A 26765-nucleotide genomic window follows, 5' to 3' on the forward strand; every position below is an offset into this window, starting at 1 on the left:
TTTATGTGCATTTTATTCCTCCGTCAAATTTACAACTTATATGATATGTATAAACTATTATTCAGGTGAAGAAAAGATCAGAATTTTCAGCAGAAAAGTTATCCACATACCAGCTATATACTTTAGGTGGAAATCATTTAAGAACTGCCATGCAAAATCTGGCAAAGGAAGCCTATCTGGATGAAATTAGGTATGAATTAATGTATTACACCATTATTTCTTCAAATATACACATACGATACAAATCATGCACATTGTGATAAGGTCAGTTGAAGAGGGCCACTGATGAGATGACAATACATATAAAAATGTTGTGCCAAATATGGAGGTAGAAAATCATTAGTATTTCGAATATTTCATAGATTTCAAAAAGTCAATTTATAAAAAAATGAAAATACCATTGTTATTTCATATCAACACAAAAATGTTGACTACTGGGCTGTTGATACCCTCAGGGACGAAATGTTCAACAGCCGTGGCATTGAACCAGTGGTTGTAAATACATGTGCATTCAGTTTTTGCCATTCAACAATCCAAGGCAAAGGATTGTGTTTTGAATGATTTAATTTATTTTAAATTATTAACAAATATATGAATATGTTTTTTCTTTTAGAAATGTACAGATCCATCTCTACTTTGGATTGAATGAACAAGAGGCAATGACTGTTTCAAATAGTCACAATGGCACACAAGCTTATCTCAAACCAACATTTCAGGTAATCAAGATTGTTTAAAAAAAACAAATCATGTCATATTGTTATGATAATTTTTTGACATATCAAACTCAATTATCTTTGAAATGATTAATATTATGATTGTCCGTCATCCAATCATTTTGCATCAATTTTTTTTATAAACACCTTCAAATATTGAGCTGGTATATTATCTGCAAGTGATCATGTTTGATGAGTTATAGTTCAAGGTAACTATTCATAACTCTGCAGATTTTTGTCAGAACATCCTGCCATGGACTTTTGTAGATATTGACATTCCTGTAGTTCAGTCACATTTAGCTTTTTGAAAAAAAAATATTGGTTATATAAGATGGAAATTTGATTAAAAATATTAATAATGTAATTTTGCTAAAGAAGACATTGTTCTTTAATGACCCATTTGTTGAACAATAACATAAGTTGACGTACATGCATTTTTTTTTACATTTAAGTGTTGATTTTTTATATTCAGGACACTGTTTACCAGGCTTTAAAACTAAAAGAAGCAAACAAAACATCTCTTCCAGCAAGTGTGGCACAGATGCTTTCTGAAATAGAAATGAAGGTGAAACTATTTCTTTTTTATTATTATTATTATGCAATAACAAAAAAGGTATGATCCTGAATGAAAAGATATTTGCAATACATTATTTATAATTCACTTAAATGGTGCTTCAGACGGAGAGGCAACTCAGACAATTTTGTATACATATATAAAAGAATTTCAGTAATACACTATGTTGTAGCAAAAAAGATACACACTTTTTAGTGGCAATTTGAAAACTTTTCTACATTGGTTAGAGGTATAGGGGGAGGGTTGAGATCTCACAAACATGTTTAACCCCGCCGCATTTTTGCGCCTGTCCCAAGTCAGGAGCCTCTGGCCTTTGTTAGTCTTGTATTATTTTAATTTTAGTTTCTTGTGTACAATTTGGAAATTAGTATGGCTTTCATTATCACTGAACTAGTATATATTTGTTTAGGGGCCAGCTGAAGGACGCCTCCGGGTGCGGGAATTTCTCGCTACATTGAAGACCTGTTGGTGACCTTCTGCTGTTGTTTTTTATTTGGTCGGGTTGTTGTCTCTTTGACACATTCCCCATTTCCATTCTCAATTTTATTTTATAAGGTGTAATAAGATGACATCTCCATTGAGCATTGTTTTAGGCCCCATGATTGTAGAGAGTATTTTGTTTTCTGGTCCATTCATCAGTCTGTTTCTCTCTCATATATCCAGGATCAGGGGAAAATTTTAAATTTTGGTAGTTTATGATGAGCAAAAGTGCAACCAACTAAAAAATAAGTTAACATTTCATATAAGATTAGTTTTTTCTTAATTAGATGCTGAAAAGGGTTTTACCACATCTGCAATTTAGAGTGTCCATGCTGATGAGAAAGTTTTGGGGTCCCTAAAAAATTTGGCCATTGCAACAGCCCAAATAGCCTACTCTTAACGAAAATATTTAGGAGTTTTTTTACATGCACAGAGAGTAACATATCCCTATACACTGGGCCTCAGATTTAAGGTCCCATCAAACTGACATGGTTTAAACATGGCAATTGACAGTGCAAACTCTGCCTCGATGTTCTATTAACATATTAAATTCTTTGTAGGAAGTTGCAAAGGAAAGTGTTGGCACCATTGTCAGTGTGGCAAACTATGGACAAGTTAACATGAAATTGTATAATTTGCTTGTCACAAAATTTCAACAGAAAAATGGAAGTTTTAAAAGCATCCCTCAGAATGTAAGTACTTATGAAAAAGAAGATGTGGTATGATTGCCAATGAGACAACTATCCACAAAAGACCAAAATGACACAAACATTAACAACTATAGGTCACCATACGGCCTTCAAAAATGAGCAAAGCCCATACAGCATAGTCAGCTATATATATTCATGTAAATAAAAAAAAAAAGAAGGAAAAACATATATGTAACACATGAACAAACGACAACTAACATGTGTAACCCTGCCAGATTGTGCACCTGTCCTAAGACAAGAACCTATAGCCTTTGTCAGTCTTAAATATTTTTTTTCTTCTAGTTCATCTCTGTTGAAGACCCATTCCGGTGGGCTTAAAATTGTTTTTGTACGTTTTGGTTTGGTTGTTGTCTCTTGACATTTTCCATAGTTTCATTCCTATCCAATTTTATACAACCACAAAAAAAATGTGTTTGTATATTGCTACCACGTTGTCGTCGCCTGTAGACAGATTGGTTTCCGGACAGTAACTTTAGTAAAATTTTATGGATCTCTATGAAACTTCACCAAAAAGGTTCAATACCACATGAGGAAGGTTAGGATTGTTTTTGGGGGTGTTGGTCCCTCCGATTTGGGAATTTGGGGCAAAAAACAAGCATTTTTGTCGAGCCTGCGACTTTAGTTGAAGAAAGCTCGACATAGGGATAGTGTTCCGGCGGCGGCGGCGGTGTTAGCTCACTTCTTAAAAGCTATATATTTTAGAAGGTGGAAGACCTAGATGCTTCATACTTTGTATATAGATGTCTCATGTTACGAAGTTTCCGTCAGTCACATGTCCAATGTCCTTGACCTCATTTTCATGGTTCAGTGACTACTTGAAAAAAAAGTTAAGATTTTTTGTAATGTTAAATTCTCTCTTATTATAAGAAATAGGATAACTATATTTGGTATGTGCGTACCTTGCAAGGTCCTCATGCCCGTCAGACAGTTTTCACTTGACCTCGACCTCATTTCATGGATCAGTGAACAAGGTTAAGTTTTGGTGGTCAAGTCCATATCTCAGATACTATAAGCAATAGGGCAAATATATTCGGTGTATGGAAGGACTGTAAGGTGTACATGTCCAACTGGCAGGTGTCATCTGACCTTGACCTCATTTTCATGGTTCAGTGGTTATAGTTAAATTTTTGTGTTTTGATCTGTTTTTCTTATACTGTATGCAATAGGTTTACTATATTTGGTGTATGGAATGATTTTAAGGTGTACATGTCTATCTGGCAGATGTCATCTGACCTTGACCTCATTTTCATGGTTCAGTGGTCAAAGTCAAGTTTTTGAGTTTTGGTCTTTTATTTTAATTCTATATGCAATAGGTCAACTATATTCTATGATTGGAAATATTGTATGATCTATATTTCAGTCGCACAAGTTTTATTTGACCTTGACCTTCTTTTCATGGTTCATTGCACAGTGTTAAGTTTGTGTGTTTTGGTCTGTTTTTTTAATCTATAAGCAATAGGTCAACTGAAATTATTGTATTGAAGAATTGTTAGCTGTATATGTCTGCCTGCCATTGTCCATCTGACCTTGACTTCATTTTTATACGGTTCATTGCTCAATAAAATTGAGAATGGAAATGGGGAATGTGTCAAAGAGACAACAACCCGACCAATGTTTAGTTTTCTTGGTAAATGTTAAGTTTATGTGATAATTGTAGTAAAGCTATATAGTTAGCACTATCAACATAATATCAATGATAAGTAAAGAAGGCGAGACATTTCAGCATGTGCACTCTTGTTCTAGTTTCCGGACAATAACTTGTGAATCAATTTTTTTATTGCTCTGAAATGGTAGCAAGAAGAAGGTTGGGATTGATTTTGAGTGTAATTGCCAAAACCATTCTGGAATGAGGGGCAAAAAGGGGCCAAAAAGAAGCATTTTCTAGTTTTTAGACAATAACTTGTGTGAAAGTGTATGGATATCTCTAAAATTGTACCACATTTAACAAAAATAAAAATTCTTTAAAAAAAAAGGGGTGGTGGGGTGTCAGAAAAAAATAAGGGGGGGAGGGGGCATTTTTTTTTTCTTCAGGATGTCTATGTAGGGTAGGCATGCAACAGATGTAACCAGAATATAAAGCAAATGGTTGGGTTTTTTTTAATTTAAAATTTTATTTGCACCTGAAGTAAGATTTGCATCAAGCCATTGACCTGAAACTTTATGATGTATGATTTAGAATGACTATCAATGAGACATCTCTTCATCAGTCAAAAAATACAAACTGATGTAAAATTGTTATTAGTTTACTACTAGGTCACTTTATAAAAAGAAGATTTGGTGTAATTGCCAATGAGACAATTTTTAACAAGAGACCAAATGACACAGAAATAAACAACTATAGGTCACAGTATGGCCTTCAACATATTTTCCCAACAAAAGTCTGACTATATAAGCAGCTTCAAAGGATAGAATCTGTTGTATTAAATTTTAAAACATTAAACATCAAGAAAAACAACTGCCTTTATGTATATTTTAATATGTTGATTCAAACTATTTATTACTGTGCATTTTTGTTGGCAAAATTAATAGCATTAAAATAGCATTACAGAAAATAGTTTGACAATCAAATTTTGTTAATCAAATAACTGTATGTCACTGCATGGTCATTTGCCATGATAATGAAAGTGGCCGTGCACAATTAAGGATTTGATTGTTAATAATTTGAAAATTCAGTGGTCTTAAATTTATACAATCAAATAAAATGTCAGTAGGATTAACTCTAAACACATCTAGTGTTAATCATGAAAATAAATTAAAAATAATCTAGCTTGTCAACCAGTGAATAAGAAATAGTAATAAATTAAAACATCAAATCCATGTTTGTTCAACTGTGACTTATATCAGCACACACAAGTGTATTAGCAGCATTTTGTTTTTGTTTATTTTTTACATACTGCGTACCTTACACAAATATACGACTTGCACAGAAAAGGAAGAGGACAACAGGGCTTGCTCTTCCTAATTTATCATGTTGCTATGTACATGTAAAAATTGTTTGTGAATTGATTTTGTTTTTCATTAAATTTTGTATATTATCCTCTTTAAAACTCTTTTCTCAATGCTTACATGTAGGTAGAAAAATTTGGTTGACAAAAATGCAGTTTTTTATTAATTATCCTCTGCTTATATATTTTAGCTATTCAAAGAACTTCAAGGCATCAAAGATGAAGACAGGACATCTTTTCTTCAAGATGCCCTTGACAAGTCAATTGAAGTGTCACTTAGAAAAGTTAAACTTGCAAAGAAAAGAAAAAAATTAGAGGAGTGTATGATGAAAATAACAAAATGTAAAACTCCAAATTCGTGTAAAGAGATATATCCAGACCATTGGGATGGAATTGACAGATTTATAGGTATTAGAAATTAAGTTGTATTACAATTACCTGAAGATAAAAGCAAAAACGTAATTTATAAATATTTAAACAAGGGTTCAGTTTTCATAATACCTGTAAATTTAAAGAATAAACTGAATTAACACAATCATAAACTTATCTGACACCCTCAAATCTAAAAGCTGCATTATAAAGAATTTAATATGACAAACAAGTTCATAGTTGGGGCTAATAATGTTTTTCGTGTGGTTTGGGTATGTTTTCTATTTCTGGCATGAATAGATAGTTCTCATATTACACTGTCCTGTGTGTTATACAAAAATGCCTTTATTTGTTTAGCCAATGAAACCTCCTGAAACAATATTGCAGCATTTTCATTGGCTACTTGTTAGGTCATTGGTGACAGTTCAAGGTCACAATGATGTAATTTCTTCCAAACGTTTAAAAATGTTTGAAAAGGACATGTGACGTCACAATGCAGTTTTAATGTGAAAGCGACTGGTCATACATTTCATTGATTTTTTATAATGCAAAAATGAATGTTTACCATAAGAAAAATAGGTTCAACAACTAGTGAGAATAAGATAATATTAAGTACAAAAACAATGATAAGTACCAACTACAGGTGTCAACCATTGTGTTGCTCATGCAAGTTTAAATTTGATGAAATCTCCTAACTGTTTGTAATTCTTTTTAATTGTATATTTGCAGGATTGGAAATAACAAAGAATGTGATTCCTGCAGTATTTGTAGAATATTGCCAGGAAGCATCTGAAACTGCTGATTTGGATGATTGTGTGCTGAAGGATTTTAATCCTGAAATTAAATTCACAGTGACTTTAAATGGAAAAGATATAACACAAATTTGTAACATTGAAACAATCATGAATACATATAAAAAAAAGGCTTTCTTGAAATTAGTAAAAAAACAAAATGAAATACTTAAGGCTGTTGATGAATCCATATGTACTGAAAAAGATGACACCATGACCATCAGTAACGACTCGGGTTTTTCTGATACAAGTATTGATATAAGTGACAGCGCTTTTATTCAAGATGAATCTCTTACAGATTCACTCACTGATTTGTTGAATGAAAGTAATGCTGAAACACAGCCGCCAGAAAACTGTACATCACAAGACTTATTCAGCAATTGAAAATAATTGATATTTTGTACAATTTAAGGTGGTACACAACACTTTCACTCAAATGCATTTGGCTCCTTTAATTTTCATTAAATTTTGACAAAACATTTACTTTGACCTGCTCAGAAAAGTATAAAAAGTTATAGATTTTGAACCACATAATTTACGGGCATGATGTCACTGGATAATATAGCAGTATGACATCATTGAGAAGCTTAATTTCTCTTTACTATTAGTACTAGATTAAAATGTTCAGTTGATTTTTCAAGAGTTGTCTCCCTGTAGTGTTACGTACCACCTTAATAATTTTTAATATTTTATAAATCAAATGTGTACATAAAAAATGTAAAATGGTAGAAATAAAATTACAACATATGTAAATTATTCATCTCATATATATTTTGTAATACAAAGTAAAACTATTCTGTATCAAACTAGCATGTTTTATATGTACTGTAGAGATAAAAATATGAAAAATAATGACTGCACAGGAAAATTTTGTGTTTTATAGAAGGAAATAAACTTCTGGTGTTATAAAGTCATAGATATTTGTGTTTATCTTATTTTATATTGAATTTTAACTAAGGTTATGTTCATTCAATGTTTTGTGGGTTTGTCATTCTTTTGATAATCTTTAAATGGTTTAACTTAGATTTTCTCAAACATTAATTAATAAGGAAAACAATAAACATAGTTGGTTAATTGACATAGATTTTGGGAGGAAATTTAAAAAAAAAAGTCTTGTATACTTTATTTTATCACAAAAAGCATCTAATTAAAAAGAGAAAATGTTTGTTCTTAGAAAATAAATCCCAAAAGAAAAATGGATGGTTTGTGCCTGAATAGTTAATAAGAAAGGGAATAAAAAACATATGAATAACTTGTATAGACATAATTACACTTGTATGCAAATTAATCCACCATTAATGAAAAACACACAAGTTCCCATAAAAAATTGCATCACAATTCAAAAGGTTATTTGGAGACAAATCTGAGGTCATTTGGAGACAAAATTCAGCTGAATACCCAAAGTGTAAATATATATTGTTCTCTATTTATCACTTGAAATGGATATTTTTTTTGGTACCAGTAGGTTTTAGTAGCTTCAAGTACTTTTTTGGTATGTCATTTCTTGTTATTAGTCAGGTTCTGTAAATGATGCTGTTGACCAAAATGCAAATTTCATGGTTTAAGTCTGTTTACATGCAAGTTTTACAAAGTTTCAGTCATAAATTATATTCCACTGGTGTTTCAATTTTTTTTCAAAAGTATAGTGTTTGAATATAGAAATAAGAAGATGTGATATGATAACCAATGAGACAATTCTCCAACAGAAAACAAAATTGAACAGTTTATTACTCATATTTTCATGGTCTTTGTTACCTGATAGAAATGAAACTCCCACGATGCATGCAAGACAGTGATGCTCTGCTTAAGTTATTACTGCTGCCAAACAAAAAAAGATCCATATAGTAACAGACCTAAGACCATTCCAAATTGGTCAATGTGATATTGCCATTCCAAAAAAGTCAATGTACTGTCACCATTCCAGAATGGTCCATCCCATGTTGCCATTCCAGAATGGTCGATCCAGTATTGCCATTCTAGAATGGTTGGACCCAGTATTGCCATTCCAGAATGGTCAATGTACTTTTACCATTCCAGAATGGTTGATCCAGTTTTCCCATTCCAGAATGGTCAATGTACTTTTACCATTCCAGAATGGTTGATCCAGTTTTCCCATTCCAGAATGGTCAATGTACTTTTACCATTCCAGAATGGTTGATCCTGTATTGCCATTCCAGAATGGTCAATGTACTTTTATCCAGTATTGCTATTCCAGAATGGTCAATGTAGTTTTACCATTCCAGAATGGTTGATCCTGTATTGCCATTCCAGAATGGTCAATGTACTTTTATCCAGTATTGCTATTCCAGAATGGTCAATGTAGTTTTACCATTCTAGAATGGTTGATCCAGTAATGCCATTCCAGAATGGTCAATGTACTTTTATCCAGTATTGCTATTCCAGAATGGTCAATGTAGTGTTATGATGTACTCATATAATGATTACCATTGGCCAACAAATGATTAAAAAAAATAATATCTTCTCAAATTACAATGGCATTGGACACAGCAGATAGTGGTATTTATGTTTTGCACTTTGACACAATCTCAGTTAAAATTGAAAATGCATATCGATCTACTTTCTAGAATTCTTAATAAACTCTAAATTAATAAAATAATCTGTTATGTTTAGGTGTTTCAAACAAACTCCATCATTTTGATTGGCAGATGATAATGACTAGTTGTTTCAAAAGTATGTTTTATTCACCATATCCCATACCCAACATCCATGACATCACATGCATTCCTTTATTGATTGGTGTTTAATGGCTTTTTCAGCTCTTTTGTGCTTTTTTTACCAGTTTTGTTTGTGGGAGGATGCCGGAGAAAACCACAATCTTCAGTAGGAAAACTGACAATCATAGTCAATTAAGATTCGAGTCGAGCACACCTGCATGCACAGGATTTGAACTCACAATCTTAGTGTTCAAAGGCTATTGTTACATTAGCTTGACTTCTTAGACCACCACAGAGACCCCTTCATGCCAATGTGACACAAATGTGTATGGAAAACAAAAGATTTTTCTGTTTTAGCATTAAAATGTAATCATAAAAATTGAATGCTTCTGTTTTGTTGATTACCGTATAGAGGGTTATTTTCGCGGGTATAAAATTTCGCAATTTTCATTGAATAAGGTATACGAAATATTTTGGCGGATTCAAAACTTTTATCAATACCTTTGCATGTGCTGTTTTAAATTGGCAGAATTTATTTTGGCAATTTTGTTCTATTCTGAAACTTTGCACCCTGTGAAAATAACCCGCTATACTGTAATTTGGTTTTCAAACAGTCACCCAGCACATAATATCATCCTGACAATTCATCAATGAAAGATTTTTTTTAATTTTTAATTTCATGGTCAATGTAATTTGGCTCTTATGAAACCTTGTCTTTTTAGCTCACACCTTGCTCAAAGGGCCAAGTGAGCTTTTCTCATCACTTGGCGTCCTTCATCGTTGTTAACTTTTACAAAAATCTTCTCCTCTTAAACTTCTTGGCCACAATCATCATTGGGGTATTTAATTTTAAAAATGTGCCCGGTGACCCAGCCAACCAACCAAGATGGCCACCATGGCTTAAAATAGAACATAACGGTTAAATGTAGATTTTAACTCTGAAACCAAAGCATTTAGAGAAAATCTGACCGAGGTAAAATTGTTTATCAAGTCAGAATCTATCTGCCCTGAAATTTTCAGATCAATTGGACAACCGGTTGTTGGGTTGCTGCCCCTGAATTAGTAATTTTAAGGAAATTTTGCCCTTCTTGGTTCTTATCTTGAATTCTATTATAGATAAAAAGATAAACTGTAAAGTGACCCGTAAGTGAGTGTAAACAGCAATAATGTTCTGCAAATAAGATCTACAAATAAGTCAGCATGACCTAAATGGTCAAGTGACCTCTAAAGGAGTTATTGCCCTTATAGTAATTTTTTACCAATTTTTCGTAAATTTTTGTAATCTTTTACAAAAATCATCTTCTCTTAAACTACTTGATCAAATTTAACTAAACTTAGCCACAATAATAAAAAGGGTGTATAGTTTAAAAATGTGTGCGGTGATCCAGCCAACCAATCAAGATGGCCACCATGGTTAAAAATAGAACATAGGGGTAAAATGTAGATTTTGGCTTATAACTCTGAAGCCAAAGTATTTAGAGCAAATTTGACAGGGTAAATTGTTTATTAAGTCAATATCTATCTGCCCTGAAATTTTCAGATGAATTGGACAACTGGTTGTTGGGTTGCTGCCCCCCAATTGGTAATTTTTAAAGAAAATTTGTCGTTTTTGGTTATTATCTTGAATACTATTATAGATAGAGATAAACTGTAAACAGCAAAAATGTTCAGTTAAGTAGGATCTAATAATGAGTCAACATGATCACAATAGTCAGTTGACCCCTTAAGGAGTTATTGCCCTTTATAGTAAATTTTTAACAATTTTCATTAATTTGGTAAATTTTTGTAAATTTTTACAAAATATTTTCCTCTGTATCTAAAGGGCCAAGTCTATATAGATAGAGTAAATTGTAAGTAGCAAGAATTTTCTGTCATGAATCCATCTGTGTCCTTTGTTTAATATGGACATAGACCAAGGTGAGGGACACAGGCTCTTTAGAGCCTCTAGTTTTGTTTGTCTTACAATGCATTACTGGCATAGGTCACATTGGCTGTGGCTAGATCAGCTGGTAAATAAAAACCAAAATGGCAGATATTTTAATTTTCTTTTCAGATATGAGAGCAGAGATGCTTTAAATGGCGGTAAAGATGGACTTGATGTTGTTAGACAGATCTTGTACTTGGCTCCACAAATTCTTTCTGTTGGAGGGTAGGCAAATATTTAGATATAGGAAGATGTGGTATGAGTGCCAATGAGACAACTCTCCATCCAAGTCACAATTTATAAAAGTAAACCATTATAGGTCAAGGTACAGTGTCCAACAAGGAGCCTAGGCTCACACCAAACAGGAAGCTATTAAAAACCCCAAAAATTATTAGTGTAAACCATTCAAACGGGAAATTCATCATTATAATCTATATAAAAACAAGAAAGAAGAAACACTTATGAAACACATAAACTGACAACAACCACTGAACATCAGATTCCTGACTTATGACAGCTGCAAACAATTGCAGCGGGATTAAATGTTTTAATTGTACCAAACCTACTTCTTTTTAGTTCTGTTATGATGTACTTTCACAGGATTTTTTTACTTAACTTTTAGGATTTTACTGTCATTTTATACTAAAGGCAGTTATATGACAATTTTATATATCTAAAGTCAGTTTTTTTTTATCAGAGGAATGCAATTTGATAAAAAAAAATACAGATCTTGTGTTCAATCTTTGCTTACACTGATCTTGCAACACTCCATTTTACTTTCTAATCTGGAAATTATTACTTCAGCAAATGAAATTACAGCCTTCAAATTTTTGAAGGTGTGTATTAATTTGACAAAAGCAAATAACAATATTTTGTTCATGCAATCTTTAAATAACTTGAAAGTTCATGCAATTTTATCCTACTCAAACAGAGGTCAGAACAAAAATAAAAACACAAGTTTTAAAAGATTAAACTTCTTAAAATTTTGTATACAGAATTTAGAAAGATTTCCATCATTCAGCAAATTTTTAATTGAAAAAGTTTTAATGACTGTTAACTGCAGTTTACATTTTGGGAATTGTGATACAATGTATAAATTTTAAAGTTTAAAATTTATTATAAATTCCAAATTAGTTCAGATTTAGGATAAAGGTTATCTGATGACAGCTTTTAAGGGCAGGGAATCAGTTTGCCAACTCACTCACTGTTTAAGTTAGTTTTTTTATGGACAAGCAATGTTATGTCCAATATCTAGGGGAGATAACTCATTAAATTAGCCGTTTCATTTTTCAGGCAAATTTGGTTGGAAGTTTACCTTGATGAACCAGAAATGATCAAGGACTTAGTAAAAGGAAACAAGTCCATCATATATCTTACAACATTAAAAGATTTCACAAAAAGGTAAATACATATCAATTAAGTGGGTCTCATTGGGTCTAAGCGTGACGCGGGATTGCCGATTTTTTGTAAGCTTAACACGTGAAAGTCAAACTATTGTGTCGTGAAAACGGGAAATGAGGTCTAGCGGGATCCGGGAAATGACAAAAAAATGAGAATTGCTTACGTACATAGTGTAAGCAGGATACAGGAATTTGACAAAACAGTAAGCGGGATCCGGGATCGGAACCCCCAATGAGACCCCCAATTAAGTTTTCTGTCATTTTGCAGAGTGTGCATGCACAATATTAATGGTGAAATGGTTTCATTGGAAGTGAATAGTTGAAATGGGTGACCTACATTTATGCAAATTTAAATTTTGACACTTGTTTGTGGGAAACTTAAAGGTATTATACCTTGGTGAATTTATCTGTGTTTGTATACTGAGAATAAGCTGTACTTAATGAATTTTTTTGCTAAGAATAGTTATATTGATAGATGTTTTATATAGGCAAAGAAGTCTTTCATTGTTTTATAAACATTTAAAAGCACTGCATGTATGTCGAATAGCAAATTTTTGAGTTAAATACAGTTTGTGCTTCCTCGAAAGATCATATGCTGGAATAAAACATAGTATATAAACTAAACAGGCAGTTCTTGCTGTGAAAAGACTGGATGATTTGGGACAATTCTTCCACATTCTTGGGGATATTAGAAACATGCAAAGCAGTTACTTTTCGACAGTTAGATTTCAAACAAATGTTACACATTGAAACTATTTTTAATTTACATATCACATACATTTGACCTCATAATAAATATAACTTCTAAGAGCGCCATCTTTCCCTTACTATTTTAGTCACCTGTTATAAGGGAATCCTGTTGTTCGTTGTGATGTGCCTTACATATTAATTTACCCATAACTGTCTTTTGCTCGCGTGGATTTGGATACATTGTTTGTCCAGCTTTCTCCTTCTAGTATTTGGAGTACAACTTTAAAATTTTGTAAGATGTTCAAACACATAATGGAGGTGTGCATGGCCACATGATTTTGATTTTTTTTTTCTCCAAATATTCTGAAAATGACAGATAGTTTGACTCCTCTCTCCTACAGTTACATTATCATACATAGTGTTAAATTTATAATCTTCTATGGTCAGGCTGGGCATTATTTCTGTCTTACTGCCGTCTGCATAATAATTTTAAGTTGTATGCCAACATCACTTTTTTGTCAAATCTAAAATATGTGGAACTGTACTCATGTATATGGCAGAGCAGAAAAGGAGGGGGGCATTGTCCATGTCTGGTTCTTGTCTAATTATTATATTTTTTTTCAACCTACAGTAAAAATTATCCAGTAATGTCATTGACTGATTCTTCTTTTGAAGGGACAGATTTTGTGTTTTAGAAGTACAGTGACAGATTCAAAGAACAGACCTGAAAGACCACCAGTATTTGGTGGTTAAGTAAAAATTTCAGAAAGATCTGATAACCTGTGGCTTGAGAACATTGCATCTTTAATGATATGTGATGGGCACAAACTGGTGTCATTTGTCAAGAAAGGGGACTACATTGACAAAATATTTAAAGAATTCCTGATTTAATGCCTCCTATATGTTGGTAGAGTTTTCTAGAATGGATACTAATGGTATGATCAGAGTTTTCGAATAAAAATAAATAATAATGACAAAAAATGTATTCTTTTGTTTAAGTAAGCATGCATGTTATTTTATATGATATCTTTTACTTTTAGTATAATTGTTACTTTATTTATTATTGTGAAATAAAGTTTAAGAAAAATAACTATTTTTTTGTTTTACCTCCTTTATTAAGGTGGTACATAACACTACAGGGAGATAACTCTGTAAAATCAGGTAAACCTATTAATCACATTGTATTCTTAAGAAAATATAAAGCTTCTCAATGATTAAACTTAAGGTTCATAAATTGCTATATAACCAACCAATTTTTTCTGATTATGTGTCTGTTACAATTTTTTTGAAATTTTGAAATTTTTGTCCAAGGATCAAAGTAAATATTTTGTAAAAACTTTATGGAAATTAAACAAGCCTAATTAATTTTAGTCAAGGTGTTGGGTACCACCTTAAAGCTTGTTTGTGGGAAATATTATATATCCTTTTGCTGCTCTTTCTGTCATTCATCCATCTGTCCGTGTTGGTTTCTCTTTCAGTCTAATTTCATATCTTCCTGCTTTGCAAGGATTGGTCTTACCCTTAACACATGTCAGTATCTTGAAAGTCAAGGCCAAAGCATATGATTTGTTTTACTGGTTGTTTATCATCCAGTGGCAAACATTTCATGCATGTTCAGAATGAGAATAAATTAACAGGAAATACAACATGAAGGTTATGTAATAGAGGCTGTCCATGATGAAGGTTGGGAAAGTATGAACTTGCCACTGGAAAATAAGGGTATATGGAGAGGGACAGAAATTTTGCCTTGAAATAGACCACCGCTGAACCCTTCAGAGGTGTTGGAAGGGTTCTTCAGGTGTAGAGAGCTTGGCACTCTCCCTATTTGAAGTAGTTATGAGATTTAAACATCCAATTTCTAACCAGACACTGCTGCATACTTGTAGATCCTGCACAGCTAAAGGGAAGGCCCTACTTTGTTAAGTTTTACTGCAGGTTGGAAGAACATAAAAGTGACCACAGCAGATCCATATATTGAAACTATGTACAGAACAAATCTTAATATAGCCTGGTGGATTCAAACAGCACTTAAAACAAATTTTCTGAATGACCATAATCCAAGGTCATTTTTTGTAGGTCAAGGTCACAGCTGGTACTTTGGATTCAATATTGTTCATTGGATACCAATTTTTGTGTGGGTTTCATTGGAAAAGATGAACCACAAGCTTGAATGCTTAAATAATTTCAAATCATCTATAGGCTTGTATGCAGACATTGGTAAAACCACAAAATCAAGTATTCAAGAAAATGCAAGTATTCCCAGTCGGAAACCCGGTTGAAATAGAACAAAAGAATCGAAGCTCTTTGTTAGAGAAGGCGATAAATGCTTACTGTAATGTTTACTTTAGTGACAAAAAATTAAAAAGTTAATAGAAACAAACAAAATTACAATTTTCTTCTTAATTATGAAGTGTTTTATTTTAAAAACACCATTTGCATAAGTTTTCAATTTATCTAGTACATAGTTAAGCAAAACAATTAGATATCAAGTCGACGACATGGGTATCTTTCAAGTTGCATGTAGAAAATGCATAGCCTCCGATTTTTTTTTTAAATTTACCACGGATGGAAAACATATCAATCTATTAGTTCAGTAATTTTCGTGTCTGCCCTTCCATAATGTGACTCGAGAAAAAATTCCAAAAAATGGGTAACAATTATATCGAAAAGAGAGAATCATGTGCACTTTTTTATGTTAGGGCGTGTTTGAGTTGAATATTTTGTCTTGATATCATACAAAGCAAGAATATTTCATACATCGTTTTGCTTCAGATTCTATCATATTTTTAAATCAAAGCTACAGGTTGACTTTATAACATAATCAAAGTGAAGTAAATCACTCATGGAAAGATTAGAAGAGAAGTTTGAATTATTTCATATTAAGGTATGGTGGGGAAAAATGAACATTTATAAAGCACTATTGCTGAAAATTGCATTTACAGCAGGTCTTTAGAAGGAAACTTGCTTTTCCAGTATGAGGATAAAATGAGCTCAAATTAAATAATATGGGTCTCTTATTTTGCACAATTTTATTTAAACTGCAGTTTATATCTTATCGAAATTATGTTGCCGGTTCTGAACATGTTTCAAAAAAACAAAAAAATGCAAAAATTCGTCTAGTAAAAGTTACCAACTATCCTTGTAAGACATAAATCTGGACCAACAGCTTAAAACTTTAAAGTGTCAACAACAAAAATAGAAAAATGTTGTTTTGGGCATTTTGTAAGTTGAAACAGAGGTTATATGGCATTGAAGATTAAAAGTTTTAGAGTGCCTTTTGATCAATTTTTTAAGTATTTTTCAACACAGGGCATTGAAAATGTACTTTTTCAACGTAAACTAATTAAAAAACTTATCTTATTGAAATGTGGATTCTTTTTTGATTGCAAAAATATATATTCACTTCTAATAAAAATTCAAATGACTAAAATAGACATAATGATTGACGGGAAATAAACTAATAAAGTTTGTTATAATTAAAAGTTTTAAATTTTTAAAACTGTTTCAAGCCAATTCCTGATAAAAAAAAGTGTACTAATTTAATTGTTGATTAATTATAGACGATTATTGGAAATTTATCAAGTAAATTATAGGCCTTAAATGAATACCTTTTATTTATTCATATTTATATTCATATTTCATTTTTTTTAAGATCTTGTTAATCCATTAATCATTTATCTTTCAGATATAGTATCGAATTCATAACAGTGTGGCTATGGACATTGATTGGCGCACTTTAATATCCCATTGACTGGGACAGATTAGGTGAACGTTCGTCTATAACGCCCATTGCTCACGACGTCCTTAATATAAACATTTAAACCGTGGGGTCACCAAAGGTTCTTAACGCCTATATAAAATAATTCGAAATACTAATCAGGAATTCGTCTCGGTTATTGTATGGAAAGGTATAAACTATGAAAATTAGAGCGAGGGGCTATTTTCATAGTATATACCTTTCTATACAATATCCCATTTAGCACATATTTACAACTTGAGTAATCCTGTAATTAGTCTATTGATTTGTTTTGGCTGACTGGATGTAGCTCATTTACGTAGTTTTGTAAATCTACTCACTATAATATCATTGTAAAAATGGGATTTCAAAAGGCCCTTGACTTTAGAATGTAAAGAAGGTAGCTGCTGGTGTAAGTATGTTTATTGATATGAACGGAGCGTTGTTTTACTATACATGTACTTATTTACATGGTAAGATGACAAAATGAATTGACCAAGAGCAGACAATTCTTAAATTGCAGTGAAAGATTTACATTCTTGAAAACATTTTTTTAATTTCACATAAAACCTAAAACTAGCTTTTGAATGAGTACAAACAGTTGGATCCCCCTCCCACATCTTTGGTTGAAACACCTTTTAAAAATGGCTGGATCTGCCCCTGGTATGTACCCATAGGTAGTCTAGTAGATAGTTTATATGCATGAAATATTTGTCACTGGACATTAGGCAACCAATTATCGACCAATTTATGACTAAATATATCAAATCGCTTTATTAATAATTTCCCTTCAAAAGATTCATGGTTGACTCTTTTTGTGTACAAAGTAATTGCATGGAAGATAAAGGATTACAAATTTTAGATTGAGTTGTACTTTTAATAATCAAGGTATAAAGCACCATTATTATTACTCTTTATTTAAATGAAAGAAACTTTTTTAATTGTCAAAACAAAATTTAGATCAAAAGATTGATAAGTAGGATGTTAAAAATCTGTTTGAAAACTAATTACAAACTATTTAGTTAAATTTGGAACACATCATTTATTTCAAAATAGCCAGTAGCAATTTTTGTTCTAATATCTTGATTACAATACAATGAAATCTTACCCTTGTGGTCATTCATGCGTAGTTACTTAGTACACGGAAAAAATATGTACTATGAAAATTAGAAGGCAAATTCAAGCAATTTGATTGGACGAGAAGTTGTAAGCATGTGCTAAGTGTTTTGATTTATATTGATTAATTAAACGTCCTTTACTTGTGTTTTTGTTATGTTTCGACAATCAATTTTCATAATAAAATATCGCAAAGCCATGTTCTTTCAGAAAAAAAAATGACTTACTGAATGCATTTATTGATTGATTATCTTTTTCGGATTTAACAATTGCGATTGTCGAGTTATGTAATCTTTTAACTTTTATCTGGTCTAATTTTATTTTAGAACGAATGCATAATCCACTTTCAAAAGTTGTGCAAATACGAAATATAAAGACAAAATATACTTCTGCCCTGTCTTTTTCGTACTTGAAAGTTATTGGATAGTAAGAAAGCTATTTGGATTAAACCTTGTGAAATTTGCATGCATTTACGTTATTGTATTGGCAAAATGTATCATTTGGTGTATATAGGAAACTTAAACCGTTCTGCTATACTGCTACTATACTTGTGAAAAACACTTGGCAACAGAAACGCATTCATCTTATCTATATAAAAAAATCGACCCAATTTACATAGAAATGGACGTCTTCGTGCATTTGTGATCGCAAATAAAATATGTTCCGGACCTTATGAGTATTTGGACCATACGTGTATGGTTGGACCATATTAGTTTACCCTTATGGTCATGATATATGCGTATGGTCCAAATACTCATATGGTCCGGAACACATACATGATATTCTGTGCGTTGTCGGTCGTCTATTAATTTTTTTCTTTTGTTGATGGATTTGACATCTTTCTGTGAGTGATTATTTGTTCATGACTTAAATCTTACTTGCAAATAATTTAAAAACAAGACTAGATTTATAAAAATGTCCAAACAAACCATGATTTTTTTTTAAACATACATCACATCCATTGCAAAAGGCTAAAATTCGCCAGGTCTTTAATTTCAACAAAGTGAGTTGACTAAATTAATGTTGCGGACCATTTTCCAATTTCCATGTGGTATCCCTATTTTTTTTCTCGCTCATCTTTTACGTTTGTTTTTTTCATCCCAAGACCTCTTGGAGCTTTCATTCTATAAAGTGTGTATTTTGCTAATGGTCAAAGGCCATACGGGGACCTATAGCTTGATAACGCCTGTTGGTCCCTGGAAAGAATGTGTCTGATTGCCTATCACACTTCATATTCTTATTTTAACATGCAGTTATATCTATGATAAGAATGAAAATTGAATTGTCATTGAGACAAAAACCCAACCAAAGAGCAAAAATAAAAGAAAAAAAAAAGCCCAAGGCAACATGTAGATATTTCGTATCAAGGGAATTGCTATAAATATATTTATTTCAGGTTAATAGTATTAGGCCATACTCAAGTTATAAAATAGATCTTGTCGTCAACTTTTGCAACCAGCTTCTATGTTTCTATAATGCACTGTTCATCTTTTTTGGGCTTCGACTTTTCCATTGGACAGACAATTTTGTTTTCGACTGTTTTAAAAAGATGCATTTTTTTACAAAATCATACAAGTAAGGAGTCTCTGGCCTTTGGTAGTGTTGTATGTTAATTAATGTTTGTTTATTTATTTGTTTAGGAAATAAGTATGACGTACATTTTCACTGAACTAGGACACTTTTTATAATAGTTTATCGATATCGCTCGGGCAAAAATAATCACGAATATAATGCCTACCCATGTTAAAACTACAATAAAGTATAGTTTGCATAAATTATTTCTTGAACCTATCATTTTTTTTGTCTGTGTTGGATTTGTGTGGCATTGAAAAAAAACGGGTATAAACTACACAGTGCAGCTTCCAACAAGAATACAAGATTTATTGATTTTCAAAATGCGACCAAAATTAAAAATTTGCTCGCAGCGGAAAAAATTCAACAGTTTGATTTTCATTGAAATAAAATAATTGTTATGATTTACACACCGTTACTTTTTCCAATATAAATATTCAAACTATTTTGTTTGTTGTTTCCTTTATAAATTTACATCATTTTTAAAAAGACCACGCGTCTTCGATATTTAGAAGACTATAAAAGCGATGTTCATTATCTTCTTTCTGCTGTAAGTTTAATTTACTTATTTTGCGTCATAATTGCCATCTCGTATGTTTTAAATTTGAATAAAGAAGATTCAGGTTGTCTTATACGTCAATGATACACACAAAAAAAAAACGATAAATGATATGTGAAAAGAAAGTTTCATTTTATGTATCAAAATGTGTAACAAATGATTATTTAAATCCCCACTTGAAGGCCTCCGATAGACTGAGTGAGCATAAAATCATCGCCCACGACAAACAAGTTAAAGGTAAACTTTTCAGTACAATTACTAATAAACGTTTTACTGTCGACCACACTGTTATGAATTTCGTTCTAATTTACAGAATCACTTTATGTAATGTAGATCAAAAGTAATTGGCAATAAATTAATCTATCATCCTTATAAATATCAAACATCTAATATACACATTTGTGTATTCAATTATGAGGTCAAATACTTGTGTATTAAGAATTATATTGAGTGGTCTATATAATTATGTAAGACTGAGGTTGATAGGTAATGTGGTCAATTTGATTGGCAGTTTAGGAGGTGGGGCATTGTAATTAAAGGTCTACCTTGTCTCTGATTGTTTAGTGTTAATGACAGTTGTCAATCATACTAGTTGAATCAATACCCAGTTACCTAATCAAAATGTTTTTTTAAAAAGCCTGCACATCAATACACCTTAATGACATACATTCTTGAATGAACTGCTCCAATAATATACCCAGTTTTTTTCAGTTTATATGTGTATTATGTGCACATACATCAGAACCATAGGGAACTATATTTCAGTGTGAATACATTTAGTAACAGTAGCTAACCTGTCCTGTTGTTAGGGAGGCCGGTGCCTAAGTAAAGATTTAGAACAAGTTCTAATCTTTCCAAAAAAATCACAGTGCTAAAAGATGAAATATATGGGTCAAGTGATATACCTATCTAATGAATCACAAAAACAGAGTAGGTGTGCTCGAATAGCTATTTTTTTTACTGAAAGTACTTGACGACAGTCTTTCAAGTTGGATGATGAAAATGCATATCTTCGAAAAATTATAATATTTTGTGTGTGATAACCAGCGTTTATAGTCTTCAACCACTAAAAAAATCTAGTCTGCCTTTCCACGAAATATTTAATTGGAATTTTTTTAAATGTTTATGAATTTTGAAAAATTCCACCTGACAACCGATCAGACAATAGTTTTAAGTTGAATCAATGCAGACAAGATCATTAACTGATGCTCATTAGCTAGTTGATACATTTGTCTTTTAAAATACAACTGACATATAAGGATCGTAATGGTGCAATGTGGATAAATTTATCGGTTTCCGAGAGCAAAATTGGCAGCGCCTCACCCCTACAATGGCTTCCATTTCTACGATTGTGAAAATGAACTGGCGTGATGGGGAGATAATTTTGACAAAGTAGAATCCAGACTTCCTCAATCCACGGGAATTGATATCCACAAAAATAAACGAAATTTGGTTTATTGTAGTAAAATCACAGTCAAGGGTAATAATTTATTTTAGCCTGAAACTAATGACCATATTTCATGATTTTGGCCGTTGTTTTGGTTTAAAATCAATTACTTTCATGAAATGAAATAAACCATAAGTGTTAGGTGTCAACACCAGAAACTGTCGAGATGAAGAACAACAAGAAACAAGGATGTTCATTTGATATACATGTATGGGCTTTGCTCATTGTTGAAGGCAGTACTGTGAACTACAGTTGCTGACTTCTATGTCAATAGTTCTCTGGTGGAAACAAAATATCTTTCTTATTGGCAATCATACCACATCTTATTTTTGAAACGTCTTACAGATGTTCCTTTGATATACAGTTCCATGCATTTCTAAATATTTCCGGAGAAATTTTCATGTGCAGTATTCGGGTATCTTCTTCAGCAAAATTTATAATAAAAGCTTAAACATTTAGTTTCATGTTACAAAAAAACAAAAAAAATGTGCATGATAAATACAAAACTTTTTAATTCTATAAACAGAAGAATATGTTAATGAGCAATATAAAACAATCAACACACATGATAACGAAGCTTTTATATATATATAACAGTCACACTATGGCATGTATTTACAAAATACAATGTACTTTTTTCTACTTCTTAGCAGGCCTTACAATAGATATTATTGAATACTGGTCTTAAGCTGGTTTCTTTAGACATATACTGTAACTACTATTTGTTTTCATTTTTTTACATTTTGGATGTGGTAGGTAGTTTAAGCTAAGGTAACAATCTACTCTATGTACCAGATCAGTATATTTTTTTAAAAACATGCAAAATGATGATATGGAAATTAATGTTCTGTTCTTGACCTGTATTTCTAATCTACTGGTACACGTAAATGATGTGGCATGTCTAACATGTTGACATGAGCTATCTTACATCTTACGATAATTCTTCCTACTAAATAAATGCTTCTTTTAATTGACATATGCAGAAATTGTTTTGAAATATTAGAACAATGAAATGTACATTAAAAAGTCACATTTAATTAAATAAAAGATGATTACATTGTAGTTTATTCTTTAGTATCATTTGAAAAGTGAAGATTATATTTTTTAGAATGGTAGTATTAATTATCAACAGAAATAATGTCATGGAAATTATTATAACTTTTCCATTTTTACAAACTATGGATTGCAAAATCCAAACATTTTTTTCTTAAACACCAAATTTAGTACATGTACTGCAGGGAATATTATGCTTTTCAAAAATAACAACAGATCTATATAAGTAGCAGTAAGTCACCTCAAAATAATGTTTAAATTGGTGTGATATTGAGAATCAGGATAGTTTCACTTTTAATGTTAAAGCTGTAAAAATTCAAAATTATGATTGATTAAGTAAAATATTTTTAGAGGCCCATGCATCATATAAATGCTATAAAATACCCTATATATTAAAATAATATCTTTTTGGAATGTGATGACAAGCCATAATTATACTATACATTTGTATTCTGTAGGAAAATTGTACACCAAATATATACATCAACAATAACAATCCTTAAACTAGCTCCTACATTAAATAAACCCACCAGTTTTGTGCGCTTTAACATTTTATTTTTCATGTTCATGTTTTATTTTCCCAATTCATACTGTAGGAATTCTATAGATCATATAGCTAAAAACAAATATTTGATAATTCTTCTGATTAAATCCAGTCTTCAAATCTGAATTAAAAGCACTCCTTTCAGAAAAATGCAATCAGCTTCCATGGCTTTTGTAGAGATAAATATTCATTGTTTAAGTCTCAAAAACAAGTTGATGTTAGAAAAAAAGTACTTTTCAGTAATTGAATCATTCAAATTGAATTTTATGTTCCTTTCTCTCTGTTGTGTGGAATTCTTGACGAACATCAAAAATATGACATAGAATTCCACAATAGCACTCATAACTCTTATGCTTAATGTGTATAAGGCACGAAAAATCAAAATAAATCAACATTAATAACAAATAAATACAAAAGCTAAATCATCTTTTCTTGATTTTTTCACTAACAATACTAAGCAATTTAAAACATTCTTATCAATGAATTCCCTCTAATCTACAATGGAACTTTGAACTTACCATATGTAAAGCTCGAAGTGCATGAATTTAAATGACCATTTCATTCAATGCATAAAAACATGACAATTGATTGATTGGTGTTGTACTTAACCTCCCTCCAGTGGCAAATATTTCATAGGACAAAAATCATATTTTTTTTTCTTATCAATGCAAGTGTTAAATTGCTTAATCTAAGTCATGTATTAAAGTGGACAGAGATAAATTCCACACAATCATTAAGTTATGAATTATAAATATGTTTTAGTTCCACTGTAACTGCTAGAAGGAATGGATTTCAAAGTTTTTTCAACAAAATTAACAATAAACTATGCATTTTATATCTATCCTAATACAATTATATGTTTTTAGAAAGGAAATACAAGGTATATATGTCTATTAGACAGCAACCGCAAAACACAAACAATAAAACAAACAATACATTTGGAGGTCTACAAACAACTTTCAAAAGTAGACATGTATCTTGAACATTTGCTAACCTCTAAATTGCTTTAAATGCAGTCATCTGGAAAGCTTAATAAACAAGTTCTTTCGTAAAAATTTTGTATTGCTTAAATTTTAAAACAAACACTGTGTCTTTACGCCGGCTGCTTTAAGATACAAACTATCTTTCTGGTAGGCTTGCATAAAACAACTGCATCTGTCATTGCCTTCTAAAACCCCTACCCCAGGACATGTAATGTATTAGGATGAATATAAAATTTCAAACTTTTGATAGAACTATATAAGCTATTGACAAATACACAGAATCTTATATATTATTAACAAGCTTTCTCCTTGCAGTACAAAATTATCTGCATATTAAAAGCTGAGGTATAAAAAAAAATCACAATGTGATGGTAATGTTTACATTCAGCCATAAAACAAACTTTTCAAACTAACATGTCAACAAATAGTTTACATATAAATTTTCAAGCCTAAATATGTAGACAAATTATGCTTTTCAACATCCTCTAAAATTTCATGAACATACTCTTGTTGTTACAGTAAACAAGTCAAAATATAACAAGGAATTAATACCTTTACAATTACATTATTTGTATTTCAAAGTTTCATTTGAATTTTTCAAAAAATATTGGACACCTATACATTGTATGCCAATTAATAAATATTTTTTAATTTTACAATGGCTTGCTTAGTACACAGGAGTAGTAAAGTAAATAAAATAAATCTATTTTTTGATTCAGAACATTTGTTAATTCCAAAATAAATATGAATAAATATATCATCAAGCAATCTGTTTCACATATCCCATACAAAATAAATAATGACCTTATTTATACAAGAATACATTTGAACTTTACAATTCTAAGATATGAGATATGATTATGTTATAAATATAAGTACATATTAAGGAGGTAGACCTAGGTTAAGGGAAATAACTCTGAAAATTATCAGTACGTTTGTATCAGCCATTTTCATAAATATGTTCTAAGCTTCTTGGATACATAGATTATTTTTAACCTGTTTCAGGTAAATACTTAAAATATATTGATAAAACTTGACTTAAACAAACGCATTACTGATTTAAAGAGTGATCTCCCTGAAATAAGGTCTACACCTTTAAATCATCCTGATCTACATGCTGTACTACTGTCAAAATTCAAGGTTGAAAATATTACAGATCTTACCCTGCCACCTCTTAGAAACTTGGAATTGTTCCTTTGTATTGGTAAATATGAACTCATAAATTTAAATGGTTTAAACCTGAAACTAATACATTGAATTTATGTTACAGTTTAACCTTTTTGCATTCAAATTTTGAAAAGTATCATAATTAGAAACTTCCTTTTTTGTTCCAATGAGACAAGAGCTATGAAGCTATTGAAACAAAAGAATAAACACACCCTGAGCTTGTGAGAATGATTAGTGTCAAGCTGAAAAGTCAATAAGCATGAGTATGTACATGTAAGTGTCCAATACAATAATCCACCCTCTTACAATAATTAGGTGATGTCTGCTTTTGAGATTGAAGCATATGGAAATTGCTTACACTTATGCAAAAGGAATGTAAAAAAAATCAGATGAAGTTTCTGTCAGCTTACATGTACCATGAATTTAGCAATGTTACCCTTAGTAAAAGGTTAAAAAAGAGTATACTTTTATTCAGCACAAAAATAGCCAAAACGGTGAGTACATCAAGCATTATTTAAATGTTTTTTAAGTTTAAAATAAGTAAACCTTGTACAAGAACAGGTAAACAAAAAAACCTTTGACAATAATTTTTATGACAAACAGTTGTTCTTGATTCTTAGGTGCACAAAAGGCAGCCATTTTGAAAACCCTTACTGTAAACTTTGGTATACATTTCTTTTCAGTACTTTTACATTAACATAGATTATATAGATAAATATCCAAACTAACTATACTACTATCAGGAATATAAGAGCAGCTTTCAGCCATTTCAAAACTTGTAAAACTATTTAAAACACAAATTCACCATTCTACATTTTTGAAAAAGCAGACGTCTGCTGTTATACACAGATGATCTATATTCTCTGAGGATCTGTTGAAGGTTCCTGGGGAGGTTTTGATCTGACCTTGAACCATGGGGTCTCCTTGTACAGGAACCATAAGTTGCCAGCCCACACCAGCATATTCAGAAAACCAAAAATCTGAAAGATAGGAAAACATAACTATAAATGTTTTTAAACCAATTAATATTGGAATTGTTTACGCTAGAACCCACATAAACACATATCCTTTGACTGTACCAGAACCTAAAATCTGAAACATAAGACCAAATTACTATAAACTTTTTCAAATTAATTAATATTCGAGTTGTTTATGCTAGAACTAACATAAACAGTATCCTTTAACTGTACAAGTTTTTATTAAATTAACTGATATTTGTACAAGTTTTTATTAAATTAACTGATATTTTCCCAGTCAGATTTTAAATAAATGAAGTGTTTTCTTATACAGAATATTCATTATATACATGTATTAATG

The 26765-nt window shown here is 31.3% G+C and overlaps 3 protein-coding genes across 6 annotated transcripts in view; 2 read left to right on the forward strand and 1 right to left on the reverse strand.

The window, feature by feature from the left end:
- The window catches only part of LOC139486455 (MTRF1L release factor glutamine methyltransferase-like), a 40001-nt gene extending 25640 nt beyond the window's left edge, over positions 1–14361 (forward strand). Inside the window, exons 8-10 of the mRNA XM_071271342.1 lie at positions 11311–11406; positions 12475–12582; positions 13947–14361. Coding sequence (XP_071127443.1) covers positions 11311–11406; positions 12475–12582; positions 13947–13977 — 235 coding nt within the window. The 3' untranslated portion in view covers positions 13978–14361. The remainder of the gene's footprint in view (positions 1–11310; positions 11407–12474; positions 12583–13946) is intronic.
- LOC139486475 (uncharacterized) lies at positions 44–7498 on the forward strand. Of its 2 annotated transcripts, XM_071271365.1 has the most exons (6): positions 44–190; positions 614–716; positions 1186–1278; positions 2328–2459; positions 5614–5830; positions 6521–7498. In XM_071271365.1, exons 1-6 carry the CDS (start codon positions 150–152, stop codon positions 6964–6966), a joined length of 1032 nt encoding a protein of 343 aa, XP_071127466.1. In that variant the 5' UTR covers positions 44–149; the 3' UTR covers positions 6967–7498. The 2 variants fall into 2 exon arrangements, with proteins under 2 accessions (XP_071127466.1, XP_071127475.1); XM_071271374.1 differs by lacking the exon at positions 2328–2459.
- A 7828-nt stretch (positions 14362–22189) lies between the features above and the next one.
- The window catches only part of LOC139486506 (synaptophysin-like), a 29280-nt gene continuing 24704 nt past the window's right edge, over positions 22190–26765 (reverse strand). For all 3 annotated transcript variants that reach the window (XM_071271413.1, XM_071271421.1, XM_071271428.1), the window contains exon 6: positions 22190–26428. In XM_071271413.1, coding sequence (XP_071127514.1) covers positions 26303–26428 — 126 coding nt within the window. In that variant the 3' untranslated portion in view covers positions 22190–26302. The remainder of the gene's footprint in view (positions 26429–26765) is intronic.

The sequence above is a fragment of the Mytilus edulis genome, chromosome 1, assembly GCF_963676685.1.
Source record: "Mytilus edulis chromosome 1, xbMytEdul2.2, whole genome shotgun sequence".
NCBI lineage: Eukaryota > Metazoa > Mollusca > Bivalvia > Mytilida > Mytilidae > Mytilus > Mytilus edulis.

Excerpts from the sequence above, each read along its gene's own strand:
- LOC139486475 (XM_071271365.1), top strand. The coding sequence starts at position 150 with ATGCAAAATCTGGCAAAGGAAGCCTATCTGGATGAAATTAG. Across the intron at positions 1,279-2,327 it reads TTTCTGAAATAGAAATGAAG|GAAGTTGCAAAGGAAAGTGT; the intron begins GTGAAACTATTT and ends AATTCTTTGTAG. Across the intron at positions 2,460-5,613 it reads TTAAAAGCATCCCTCAGAAT|CTATTCAAAGAACTTCAAGG; the intron begins GTAAGTACTTAT and ends TATATATTTTAG.